Source organism: Pogoniulus pusillus, chromosome 5 (genome assembly GCF_015220805.1).
Source record: "Pogoniulus pusillus isolate bPogPus1 chromosome 5, bPogPus1.pri, whole genome shotgun sequence".
Lineage (NCBI taxonomy): Eukaryota > Metazoa > Chordata > Aves > Piciformes > Lybiidae > Pogoniulus > Pogoniulus pusillus.
In genome coordinates this window covers 38,154,727-38,169,097 of record NC_087268.1, presented here as the reverse complement: position 1 = coordinate 38,169,097, position 14,371 = coordinate 38,154,727, and the positions used below count along the sequence as shown (strand labels likewise).

The window sequence follows — 14,371 nt, the reverse complement described above, 5'->3', positions numbered from 1 at the left end:
AGAACAGGCATGGAATTGTGACTTTCTTCAAGGTGCTTGCAGGCATTCTGCTAATGAATATACAGGATAAACTCAGTGTTTTCAATGCAAATCATGAATGTATTGATTCACTTATCAACCCACAGGTGAATGATGGTAATAGGACTGCTTTTGCAGCGAGCACAGAGAATGGTAAGCACAGCTTTTCATGATAATGAGCCATCAGCAAACCACAATGGAAACAGCAGTAGAAAGAAAGATAGGTAGAACTTTCACTGAGATCAGAGTCCAAGTGCTGAGCACTAGTGGTGCTGCACCACAGGGCACAGCCATCCCCAGTGCCAGCTGGAGCAAATATTTCTGGAGTATTAGAAGCCTCAAGTCAGCCAGTGTTGCAAAGAGAGGATGCAGCTTTCCACTTCTGGGGATGCCTGAAGCCTCTCACTGAGGCAGTGGTTCGGGGAGATAGTGTCATTAACTACAGATGGAGACCCTATGTCACCAAGTATAGAAGCTGAAAGAGGAGGTCAGCAAGCTGCACAACATCAGAAATAATTGAGACAAAATTGGCCAGATATTCTTCAAGACAATGGGGCTGCAGGAGTCTGACCAGCAGTACTGAAGGAGAAGAGACAGAGTCTGCATCAGGCTGAAAAACTATGACAGAGTTTGGAAGCTTGTGACTTCTAATGCCCACAGAAGATCAGTGTCCCAGTGGCAAGGAGCTGGGAGCTATTTTCAATAAAGAACCAGAGCTGGCTGATCCTGAGACACACAGCAACACCAGGAGGAAGCAGCAATCGATCACTGTGTGGGGAACGGTGACCACAGTCTGGTGTCCTAATCTGCTGTCAAGGATGGTTTAGTGCTGGTCAGAGTTATGGATCTGATATATAGAGACTGCTGAACCTCATCCAGCCCTCAGACTGCTGGCCCTGATGCTCTTCTGTGTGAAATAAACAAGGGACACCTGGAGCATATCAAGTGTAACTACATGGCTCCAGGAATAACCCTGGGGACCCAGGTGATTTTCTTCTCAATCTTACTGGTGGAGGAGGAAGGTCTTTTACTTAAAAAGAAAAGAAAAGCATTAAGTTTTCTAGGCAGATCCAGTTATTCCTTTAGATTTTATGACTTTCTTTAGACATTCATAAATGCATAAAGCATTCCATTAAAAGAGTTTACATTCTGAAATAGTGTTAGCCTTAATAATGTTCTGATTTAGCTCTCCAGAATATCTGGAAATAAGTTTCAGTAGTCCTTTGCTTTGATTTGAATGACAACCTTCAATGTCAGGGAATATTTCTATGATGGGTGGAATCCTTGTAAATGGAATAAACTTCAGTAAGTATTAAATATCTCTTAAACTCAACTTTAATGCATACATCTCATATGCAAAAGTACTGGACTCCTTATAAAAGTCCAGGTCTATGAGTTTTGGAAACCTGTACTTCTTTTCCTTTCATGCTGAGAGACATTTTATTAAAGTAGGCAGTCAGAGTTTATGCAAAAGGTTAGGTAAAAAGTTTCCATATGGTCTTTAGGGATGCTTATATTTACTTTCATTTGCTTCTGTTCTGCTTCCTACAATTTAAGCTTTGTCTCTTCTGCATGTAAAACAGTAATATGGCCAAACATTAAAGAAAAAAATAATCATAAATGATGTTTGGTAATGAGACTTAAAAACTCAGGCTAGGCTCTAGGCTGTCTTAGCATTATTTTATATCTATATGTACATACATATATACACATACACATACACACACACATATATAGAATCATAGAATCAACCAGGTTGGAAGAGACCTCCAAGATCATCCAGTCCAACCTAGCACCCAGCCCTAGCCAGTCAACTAGACCATGGCACTAAGTGCCTCATCCAGTCTTTTCTTGAACACCTCAAGGGACGGTGCCTCCACCACCTCCCTGGGCAGCCCATTCCAATGCCAATCACTCTCTCTGTGAAGAACTTCCTCCTAACATCCAGCCTATACCTCTCTGGCACAACTTGAGACTGAGTCCCCTTGTTCTATTGCTAGGTTCCTGGGAGATATATATATACACATATATGTATATATATGTATATATGCACAAGTTATTCAGCTACAGAGAGCAGTAAAAGTATCACATCACTGACCACTAGAAATTTTAATTTTCAAAGTGTTTCTGTTCTTTCAGAGCAGAGAATTAAGAGTAAAGGCAGTATTTTAAATTTTGCTCCATTGGAATGGTTGTGGAATGATCTTTTGGAATTTTGTCAAAGAAACAATTCCTATTAATAATCCCTGAATTCTGTGATTTTGTAATGGCTCTAAAAACAGATTGTCATCATCCTTTTAACCACTTTTCTACTTTAAATGTGCAAAGGTCATGATCTAGGGTTCTTTTAAACATCCCACTACTTTGTAGAATCACCAGAGGATTTGGTTTAGTTATTTTTATGACTCATCTGAGAAATCTTTACTAAGATATTGCAGAAATGGGTTTCTATTACAGTTCCTTGGTATGGGATGACAGTAGTTACAATGAATTAGAAATGCAGTTATCAATTAGTTGCTTGATAAGTTTCTTTCTCTTGCCATTATTCTAAACTTTCTTGACAGCAATTGGTGAAAGCATCATCTGAAACAAACATTTCCCCCTACATTAAGCTTTAGCCATTGAGTATACTGTAGTTGTCTCTGGTAGGAGTCTTGTGCTGAGCTCTGGGTAGGCTTGAGTAGCAGAAATATCTGGTTATTTGTCAGATTCTGCAAACAAATGTGTTGCCAGCTTCAGAGATACCTCCTCATTTGCCCCATGATTTGTCTTTCTTTGGCAGATGGATGTGAATTCCTTAATACCGTGTTGACTTGATTTTCTCTTCACATGATAATGGCAATAACTAAAACAAATGAAGTTTGTTAGTGAATGTTTATGTTGGAAGTTCTGATTGGTTTATCACTGAGTGAGCAGAGGTGACAGGAGGAAAAAAAAGTTTGGAGGTATTATATATTGTTTACTTAAATGAAAATTAAAAATAACCTCTTTGTGTTTTCATGCAGCACATAAAGCAGTAGAAAATCCCAGTCAGGATGATGGCATGTGCTGTCCAAACACTGATAGCTGGTACTTACTGCCCTGGAGTGCATTATGGTCTCACAGTTTTTGCACAACATAGATCTCAGTATCTTGTATGTAAATTTCTGCAACTGCATTTACCAAGCCCCTTGAGAAAGCCCTGGGATAAGCTGTAGCTTTTCTTAAAGCTTCCTGTATACTGAAAATGTAAAATAGCTTTTCAGGAAAAATAGTTGATTAGATGTGGAGAAGTCCTGGTAGTCAAACTTTGAATAAGGCTGATCAAGGACAAGTAGCATGATACTATACAATGCCTGTAAGATATACCAAACTCTGTCAATACCATAATTCACTTTCTGCACACTAACAAAGTAGAATGGTTATCTTTGTGCATTTCCAACATGACAGACCATGATACTTTGTTCATACTCTCCAGATAACTCTTCTATCAACAGATCATTTACCTATTGATGGAATACTCTAAATAGTTTTGTTCTGTGCACTATTCTGTTACATGGCTGGTCTTAGAAAAACACTGGGAACTGGGTGCCTTATACCTACAGTTGCTTTAACAATTTAGATTTGTTTATAATGAGAAATGATTCTGGCATTTTAGGCTGTGCTTACTTTCATCCTTAGGATTTCTGTTGTAAGATTCTCTTTCCCTAGACAATAGCTATGTTAACATAATCCTGCCGGATATTTAAATTGTGATCTCTTTTGTCTCATCCATATAAATGCTATTAGGGAGGGTTATTTGCTTCATATTAGTTTCTGGAATAAATTTGACAAGCCCCAGAGGCAAGGCTAATCTCTTTTGATGCAAATTCTGCTTCCTTTGCCAAGACCAGGTGGCAAGGCAAGGTATTAATGGGACTTTAAGGGGTTTAGGCAGTTTCTTCAGTGTGAAAGTCTGTTTTATTACAGCCAGGCCATTCCTCTGGTTGCATTCACTGAATGTCAGTCTCCCTGACTGCCTACTACTTCTCTCTAATTGTGTCATATAGGGCATGCAGAGTTGCTACGTGTAAGAGGGCTCTGCTTGATCTGTCTGAGATCCCCAAATCATGATTTGCCTGTGGATATTACTGCTGAATAGAATTTCTAAGCTGCAATAGCTAAAGATTTATGTAAATGCTACACAGTGAAAATGCAGAAAGGTTGGAAAGGATTTTTGCACATCTTCAGATTTGTTCCAGCCTTTCAAAATGAAACTCATTTTAGTGTTTTGAAGTTGATCAGCCTTTAAAATGAATCTAGATTAAGAATGTAGTGATAATTGTATGAATGGTATCATATTTGACATCACTGTGTTTATGTACATAAACATGTGCTATGTTGCTGCATCAGTGAACTACCAATAGAAAGAAAGGCAATGCTAGAGCAGGTTTGGTGTATTCAGATTTGGGAAAGATAAAGATTGCCTTCTGTAGCCATTTTTTAATATATTTATTCCTAAGAGACTAGAGCAATTATTCAAGAAAGTCTCACCTATGTGCAGCTGTTACTTATGTTCCTTATGATGCTGTCAAAATAGCTGTGACAACTGTTCCAGAAAGTGAAGACCAAACAAACAAATGCAGCTTTAATTTACTTTCATCTTTTAAAACCAGTAGACAAATAAAAATATGATATCTTTCTTTATTTTCAGCCTAATTGTCTTCTTTTAGAAATGCTTGTTCCCCTTCTAGTCACAGGCATTTCAGTATAAATGAATACTGATGATGAATTAATTCCATCTACGCTAGATCTGCATAGGTTAAAAGTAGGTTATGATACAAAGCTCCTATTTCTTGTCAAAGTGATAATTTGAGGCTAGAAAAGGTATGCAAGAGTGAGTTATTTCACTCATCTTGTTTTTCTCACAGGAGTATGACACTGAAAATGAAGCTGGCTGGTTAAAACTGACTGTAAAATGCCACTGTAGCATTCTACTTTTACCTCCTGAATGCATACTGCTAACTTGTTTACATGCTTCCAATGATTGTCTTATTATCTGACCTCAATATTACTCTTTACAGGCATTCTGACTTTGATACTTTGATTTAATTGTCTTTGTATGAAATAAGTGATGTTTTTTCTACTCCCTGTTTTGTGTCAACTGTGATCTTCTCTTACATCCCGTTAGAATGCAGTGAGGGCCTCTTGTGCTGTAGCTGGGTTATAAATTACCCAAACAAACCCATCTGAGTGGGATTATTTTGCAAACCTCCTGCAAAAACAGGCTAGCACAGACATGTAAAACAAGGCTGTCTTGGTTTCTTTTTATTGTTGGGAAGGAAGTTTTAGGTTTTTGGATGTATCTTGTTTCTTCAGTAGGACCACCAAATAAAGTCAGGTGTTGGATATAGTAATGTTAAATGCAGTGATTTTATAGAATTGTCTCACTCTGGTACAGCTATTGTCCAGCCACGGACAGGAGAGAGTGCACGAGTTCAGAAGTACTGATAGAGGGCTGGAATGACCTTAGAGAATGGTGTAACAAATGTAGACAAATACAAGCCTGGAGTCTGTGGTTTTCTCCTGTCTCTGCCTAGACACAACGTACGTGTTGTTGAGACAGTAGGAAGAATGGCTATGCTAATTAGTGTGTAATCCTAAAGTAGTCCTAACCAGAGTGTATGAAGCCAATTGGAGTCTGACATAATTTGTGAGCTTCTTATGTAGCCTCCTGATAGAAAGTATATAAGCCCATGTTTGAGGTGCAATAAACAGATTGGATTTGGATTGGAACTTGCTTGTGTTAAGCGTGCCCCGACTCTTCTGATACCATGGTGTCTCAGCCTGTGGCAGTCAGGTAAATCTAACCATCAGACAATGGCTATTCCTCTGTGACCTTCCAAAAAGATAAATCAGAAAGAATTTGTGTCTGGATTTTAAAAGACATTAATTCCTGGTAAGTCAGTTCTGCAGGTACTGTTTGGATGGAGTACCAGACTTCATTCATCCTCTCACAGTTTGTGAACCCTAGGAAACTCTTTATGTTAGAAGAATCAATGGGGGGGGGGGGGGGGGGGGGGGGGGGGGGGGAAAAGTGAGTATTGCTTAAATTATGCAGCTGTTTGTGGTAATATGTGTTTGACAAACCTGGCATATAACTAGGACCTTTTTCCCCACTGAGTCCTTGCAGAAGTGGATTAAAACTTTCCAGTTTGCAAGTTTAAAAAAACACTGGAAGTTAATTCTTATAGTAGTTTTTCTGGTCAGGTGGTCACATATAACATATGCTTGAAGATTTTTGTCCTATTGTGAATAACTATGTTTGAGGTGCCTCCAAGGAGGTGGTCGATGTGCCACCAGGGAGGTGGTTGAGTCATCAACTCTGGATGTGTTTAAGGGTCTTTTGGATGTGGTACTTAGAGGTATGGTTTAAGGTGAATCTTGTAGAGTAAGGCTATAGGTTGGACTTAGGGATCCTGAGGGTCTTTTCCAACTTGGATGTTTCTCTGATTTTGTGAAGCTGCCACAATTGCACTGCTACTTTTAATATAGAGTTCACACACCCACTTCAGTGACAGCTGAATTTAATCAGTAAGCATAGTGTGCTCTATCCATGTTTTTTTTTTCACTTCAGGTGAAGCAAGCCAAGTGCAAGAATAGATCTTAGGTGGAGAAATGCGACAGTCTTTACCTTTAGGGACCAAAAAAACCTGTGGAGTACAAACTACAAAAGCTTGACATGCACAGACCTGTGTGGTCTACTGTGGGAGAATTTCTCCTGCAGCGGGACATGAGCTGTAAACATGAGAACTTGTGATGGGAGAAAGTCCTTGAGCTGGAAGGCACTGTGAGCAACCCACGCACACATGCAGAGGGCTGGACCTGCCGGCCCCTGGGGCAGACACAGCTCCAGGGGGCTGACCCTGCCAGCCCCCTGGGGTGGAACCACGGGCTGTTTTGATAAGGAATAACCTATCTGCACCCTGCACGTGGCTTTCAGCCAATCTGTACTGTCCACTTGTGCCAGCCCTAGGTTGCCTGGATATACCTCCTCTGAGCACTATATAAGACACTGCACTCCCCTAGTAAAATTGTACTGATGCATAGAAGTTGCTCTGTTGAGTCTTCAGTACCCTGATCTCGCCTCTCGCCAGCCTCCGGACCCCAACAGTCTACCTTACTAAGTGCTCTAAAATTCCTCACTGGCTGCTATATATTTTTTTTCATGAAGAGAAAATTAGTGTGCCGTGGCACTTTATAAATAATTTTTTACACATTTAACTTATAATTTTCATCATTAGTCAGGAAGCAATTAACATTTTAAATGCTAATTTTTAGGCTATTAAAGAAATATCCGCTGATATGAGACTGCTGAGATGGGAGCATGCCATGGTAGACTATTATAGCATGAGAACATAGGGGAGAATACTATATATTTTGATTCATTCTCAACAGGAGAATGAGGGAGGAGAGCCCTGCAGAGGGACCTAGACAGGCTGGATAGGTGGGTAGAGGCCAATGAGATGAGATTTAACAAGGCCAAGTGCAGGGTTCTACACTTCAGCCACAACAACCCCAAGCAGTGCTACAGGCTGGGGACTGAATGGCTGGAAAGCAGCCAGGAGGAAGGGGACCTGGGAGTACTCATAGATAGTAGCTGAAGATGAGCCAGCAGTGTGCCCAGGTGGCCAAGAGAGCCAATGGCATCCTGGCCTGCATCAGGAACAGTGTGGCCAGCAGGACAAGGGAGGTTATTCTTCCCCTGTACTCAGCACTGGTCAGGCCACACCTTGAGTGCTGTGTCCAGTTCTGGGCTCCTCAATTCAAGAGAGATGTTGAGGTGCTGGAACATGTCCAGAGAAGGGCAACAAAGCTGGTGAGGGGCCTGGAACACAGCCCTGTGAGGAGAGGCTGAGGGAGCTAGGGGTGTTTAGCCTGGAGAAGAGGCTCAGGGGTGACCTCATTGCTGTCTACAACTACCTGAAGGGAGGTTGTAGCTAGGTGGGGGTTGGCCTCTTCTGTCAGGCAACCAGCAATAGAACAAGGGGACACAGTCTCAAGTTGTGCCAGGTAGGTCTAGGCTGGATATTAGGAAGAAGTTCTTCACAGAGAGAGTGATTTGCCATTGGAATGGGCTGCCCAGGGAGGTGGTGGAGGCACCGTCCCTGGAGGTGTTCAAGAAGAGACTGGATGAGGCACTTAGTATAGATGACTGGCTAGGGCTGGGTGCTAGGTTGGACTGGATGATCTTGGAGGTCTCTTCCAACCTGGTTGATTCTATAATTCTATGAACAAGAAGCACTACAGTTAAGTTCTATAGAAAGCTGGAAGATTTATTTCAAATTCCAGAGGAAAAATAGCAAAGCAGAGATATGTGGAAAGCCTTACTTGAGGAAAAAATATTTAAACAAGAGTACTTTTTGAATGTCAGAGTTAGTTAATTTTTTTTTTCATTAGATGATTTGGATAAGTTTGGTTTTGCACATCTAACATTAGAAATGTCTCACTTATTAGCCTTTGCTTGTTTTAATCTCACCAAGATCATATTGGAACCATCACACCTGGAGAGGTTCTGCACTCAAACGAAGAGACTCAATCAGAATGTAATACTTAAGGGTCAGAAAATTATAACAGGGCCTGAGACTCTGCTTTCAGGTCATGGTTTAGCCAGTGAAATTCACTGCGATGTTCAGTCTAGGGTTTTGCTTCTTGTGAAGGTTTGGGTGTTACCTGCCCCCCCCACACTTAAGAAAAAACACCCAGATTAGACTCAGCCTGTGGAAATTAAAGAATGAAGCTACCTTTACAGCTTAGCACAATATACAAGTAGATATTTACAATCTATACAGATATAGACACAAATATACAAGTTAAAAAGTAATACAAAAACACAACAGCCCTCCCAGAAATCAGAGTCCCCAAGAGGGGTTCCCAACCACCCTTCTACCTTCTTCCCACCCCTCTACCTTACCCCAGACTTTGCCTTACATTCAAGTTGAGTTTGGAGAGTTGGCCAGGGAGGTTAGGAAGCAGAAGGATTAGTCACACAGATGGCAGGTTAGAGAGAGAAGCGCAGCCCAAAGCCAGAGAGCAAACTTTGTGTTATCTATGGTTGTATTCTTGTTTTTATACATCTCAGCAAGCCTATGAGTGAAGTAGACATGACCATTGTTTCCTTTTCACAGCCTATCATCTAATTCTTCTCACCAAAATATCCCAGCTAGGCTCAAACTAGCACACTTCTAGGAAAAGAGAGGGTAATGATACTGCTTTTCTTCTCACTTTGAGCTTTGTGTCTTCTAAGCTCTGTCTTAAGTGCTGATTAAAATAGTAACTGTGCATTTGTATCCCTCTGGACAAAGACAACCTGAAGAGAGGTACAAAATTTATGGAGATACATGTAGTCTCTGTTGGCCTTCTCCCATCCTATTGCTTTAAATGCTGGCAACCTCAGTTTTAGAAAATCCCAGTGTTAGCTATTTGGACATAATGGTGTGTGAGAGAATTTGTTTTTCCATTTTGTCATGTTACTTGTTGTGAAAATTGGCAGAGGTTTTTTTGGTTGACTACAGAAACAAAATTGCTAGCTCCATCGAATGCTCAACACTGTTGGTTGGGACATACATTTTGCCCTAGGCAACTTCACATTTCCAATTTACTGCCAGACACTTAGCCTTATAACAGATGGGTAGCTTGATGAGTTGACTGAATGGTATGGACTCTGTTAGCCCTCAGCTCTCTCCTAGACAGGCAATATTGTTTGAAGCCATAAGTTTGCTAGTAATAAGACAAATACAGTAATGAAATGTGGTTATGTCTGCTCAAGCTGACTGGTTATGCATTCAGAAAGATGCACCTGTGCAGCAGACTGCTGGTAGATGTCCATCTAAGTAGGAATGTCATTGCACATACGTACATTTTGTTATTTCCAGGGGGTAGCTGCTCCTCAGCAGTGTTAATTGGGCTCCATCAGAGAACATTTGTTTACATATTGATTTATATCTGATAGGTCTGTCCTTGTTGAATGCAAGTCCTGTCGCTTAATAACAATCACAGCTTTTCAGAACTATGAAATCTTTTGTTTTCTACCTCTCTAATAGGAAATATTTTTAATGCATGAAGTGAGTTGTGGTGGTTTGAGGGGGTCCCAGGTTCCCTTAACAAGTCCATTCCAGGGTACAGATCTGGTCATCCCAGGATATCATAGGTTTGTTATTAATCCCATAACTCTGTAACACTTTATAAGTGAGCAGCAAGGTCAATTCGCTTCTTTCTTCCTTCCTTTTGGATCTCTGGAGGGACTCTTATTTAGGTAACTATGTAGGACTAAAATTTGCCTGTGGCCTTCAAGGCCACAGCTGTGGCAAATTTCCAGCTGTGCAATTAGACCTGCTTGGGCCTAAATGGGAGACTATGGTGGGGAGGGAGAAAATGAGCACTGGGATTTTAGTGGTTTAGCTTGGTTGGAGGGGAAGGTTTTGGAGGAATTCTCGTGTATCCTCTATCTATATTAGGTGTTAAGGATTCATTTATGCCATATCTTTTCCTGCACACTTTTCAATACAACTACTATATTCCTCTCCAATTCAGCAAGTATGTTATTATTTTACTACCTTTATATATATATATAAAAGAGTATGTGTATATATATATATATATATATAAGAGTATATATAAGTACATGTATAAGTGTATATATACTCTTACATATACATATATAAGAGTATATATATATATATATACTCTTAAACAAAACCTTATGACAGAAATGCAGCTGGAGAGCATGAGCAGGGCCTAGCAGTGAATATATAATCAAAAGTGCATGGGTGTTTTCCAAAACAAAAGGAGTGTTCAGATAGTTCTGAAAAACAAAGAAATAATAACATATTCAAAATAATCTGGAAGGAATGCCATCCAGAGGGATCTAGACAGGCTGGAGAGGTGGGCACAAGCCAACCTCATGAGGTTCAACATGTGCAAGGTCCTGCATCTGGGTCAAGGCAATTCCAAGCACAAATCCAGGCTGGGCAGTGATTGGCTGGAGAGCAGCCCTGAGGAGAGGGGCTTGGGGGTGCTGGTGGACGAGAAGCTCAACCTGAGCCAGCAGTGTGCACTTGCAGCCCAGAGGGACAACCAGATCCTGGGCTGCATCAGGAGAAGTGTGGTCGACAGGTCAAGAGAGATGAATCTCCCACTCTATTCTGCTCTGGTGAGACCCCACCTGGAGTACTGCATCCAGTTCTGGAGCCTCTAGCACAAGAGGAATGTGGAGATGCTGGAGTGTGTCCAGAGAAGGGCCATGAAGATGCTCAGAGGGCTGCAGCAGCTCTGCTATGAGGACAGACTGAAAGAGTTGGGGCTGTTCAGTCTGCAGAAGAGGAGGCTCTGAGGTGACCTTATTGTGGCCTTCCAGTATCTGAAGGGGAGCTACAAAAAAGCTGGGACTTTTTAGGATATCAGAGAGTGACAGGACTAGGGGGAATGGAGCAAAGCTGGAAGTGGGGAGATTCAGACAGGATGTGAGGAGGAAGTTGTTGAGCATGAGAGTGGTGAGAGGCTGGAATGGGTTGCCCAGGGAGGTGGTAGAGGCCCCATCCTTGGAGGTGTTTAAGGCAGGCTGGATGAGGCTCTGGCCAACCTGGTCCAGGATTCTATTAGTAGAAAGTCCCAAAAGGAGATTTCAGGTCACATGAGTGTGTGCAGGTCCTGTAGCTTTTATTACTGATGTAAGATCAGAGTGACCCCTCATGTTTTCACTCGAGACAAAAATTTCCTGGCTTTTGCAGAAGAAAAGACACTGCAGAATGTCCTGTCCTCTCTTTCTTACAGGAGCCTGTAAAGTTACTGGGCATTAATTAAGACTAATGGTGGTTTCAGACCATCAAATAAGTCAATTCTTGAAACAGAGATGGGAAGCTAGTTTTATGTGAGATGTTTCTGTCCTGCACTGGCGAAATTAGAGTGAAAAATACCACTGAAATTTTTGTTCCCTGGTGCTTTGTCCTTTCTGCCTGCTTTCAAAGAAGTTGGATTAGAATATCAGGACAAAATGTGCTGGGACTGTGGGTGGACACAAGATTCACCAAGCCTGGTTTTTACTATGGTGCTTTTCACTGCAAATTAGTAGAATTATGACTGCCCCTTGGCTTTATATGTTAGTAATAGGTGGGAAGCCTTTTGTGTTCAGGTCAGCTCAAGATCATACACACATCTAGCTTTTCATCTTTACTCAAGTCCTTCCTTCCTGTGAAGTGGGTGAATATGCTTAGAAGAATGTTTTCACTCATCTTTCTTTTTTTTTTTTTTTCCCACCAGAAACAGTGAAGGGGAGAGATTCTGGCTGTGAATTAAGGGAGAGGGAAATGCATCCTGAAGCAAAACTTGTGGAAAAATTATATTATAGCTTGACTAACAACCAAGTCTTAGTTAGCTGCTGCAAGTATAATGCACTTCAGGGAAGTGTTTGGATGTTGCATGTCAGCCTCACCTTGAACCCAGTCTGAAACAAAGCATTCTGATTAGAGTATCCAGAGTATCAAAGTATTCTTAGTATCCAGAGTATCAAAGCATCTGAGTATCCAGATCTCTACTTTCAGAATTTCACAATTTACGGTCTAAAAAAATCATAATGCTATTACTGGTGTTGTGACAGGTCTGATAGGCCCAAAATAGGCTTGTATGTGTCCTGCCTTGCCTAGGCATGTTTTTCTGCTCCACCAGAGAGGCAAGCATGGGAAATGGGACACACTGCGTCTGGCCTGCCCAGGGTCCTGTGGTGTCAGGTACACACACTCAGCTTGTGCCTGCCTAGTGCAGGGCCTGTGCTTTTCCCAAATTAGGCAAAAGTGAGCCTGTGGCTTTGCCTAATGTGGTAAGGTTTGGCTAACTGCCATCCTGGTTGGCTGTTCTGTGTCCAAAGGGCAATGAATCTCAGCCCACATTGATAAAAGGAGGTAGGCAGGTGAGCAACCTGCTTTTGCTTCCCTGCTTTGCTTCCCTGCTCTTTGCCTGCTCTCTCTGCTCTGCCCAGCCCTGCTGCTCTTGCACACTGCCTTATTGCTTGCCTGGTAAACTCCACTGCCGCCAGTTACCAGGAGCAGACCCTGGATGTCTGCACACGATCAGCCTGTGTGGCCAGCATGACATCGTGCTGAGGCTGCACCACATCTACTTCTGCATATGAAGGTCCTGCCTAGAATCCCTGGACATATACACAGATTGTCCAGAAGAAGCCAGGAGAACAAGGTCAGAGATTGTCTGTGTCCTTTCCCCAGAAGCTGGGAAGATTCAAGCCTCAATGTCCAACAAGACAGAGTCCCCTGAAAGCATTTGGGCACTGTCTGGACTGTGGCTAGCCCTGCGAGGGTAATAACAATAATCTGTGAGTAAATGCTTAAATGCCTCTCTGTAATTCTCTACTGCCTTCTGCCATGGAGCAGAAAGAGCTTGAGCCCAACAACTGGGCAAGCAGAGTATTGACCGCAAGTGGCATTTGACCACGGAACCTTCTCTTCCAGTTCAATTACTGTTTATGTATTTTGCTGGTTATTACTAGATCTAGATATTGTCCACAGAATGTTTCCATGACTGTGTAAGAACCAAAATAGTATTTAAATTAGTGGTCGGAGGTGGTGAGAGTTCTGAACAGCAAAATTAATGAACAATATTAATTTTGGAAAATATCATCTCGCATCAATTAATTTCCCCTCTACAACAACTTTTACTGGAGAATAACATAAAAAAACCCCAGAGTTCTGTGTTTCTTACCCTATACATATTCACATGTGTGAGTCAACCTAAAAGATCCTAACCTGCTATGTCTTATTGTTGAAAGGTCTGGATGTATTTTGCAAGACTATTCATGCTAACAAAAAGCACTTCCAAAGAGGCAAAGAACATAAGAACTTAGAAGCTGTTAAGGAGATGGTCCAAATTTTGTGGAAGTAAAAAAAAAAAAAAAAAAAAAGGTAGATATTGAAATGAAGTAATTGTCCTATTCATGCCTTTTATAATTTCAATTTAAAACCTGAAAGCTAAGAAAAAGAAAGGCATGCAAAGATAAAATTAATACAATGATTTCCATTGTGCTTATCAGTTGAGCATTAGGGAGCTGTCATCTTTGTTGAGATATGATTCATGTATGTTTGTTGGGGTAATTATCCCAGTGTGGTTCATAGAGCAATAGAGTTAGTATAGATTTTAAAGAGTTTAGTCGTTTCATTGCTTGTAGTGGTAGTGTTGTATTGTCCCTTGCATCTCCTGTGCACTACATTTGAAGGTAGCAAATCTGACAGATGATGAATAGAGCAGGCTATGTTCCAGAAGGACAAATAGAAACTGGAAGAACTAGGAAGTGTATCAGTTTTCTGTAGAAATCCTTTTGGAAAAGTCA

At 41.3% G+C, this 14,371-nt stretch overlaps 1 protein-coding gene across 3 annotated transcripts in view; it reads left to right on the top strand.

The window, feature by feature from the left end:
- The window catches only part of ITGBL1 (integrin subunit beta like 1), a 204,892-nt gene that overhangs the window by 50,739 nt on the left and 139,782 nt on the right, over positions 1–14,371 (top strand). Inside the window, exon 1 of one of the 3 annotated variants that reach the window (XM_064143803.1) lies at positions 320–1,323. The exons of 1 other annotated variant lie outside the window; for it this stretch is intronic. In XM_064143803.1, the coding sequence (XP_063999873.1) occupies positions 1,269–1,323 (55 nt within the window). In that variant the 5' untranslated portion in view covers positions 320–1,268. Of the gene's footprint in view, positions 1–319; positions 1,324–14,371 lie in introns of those variants that run through there. One more of the 3 variants, XM_064143802.1, reaches the window with a different exon arrangement.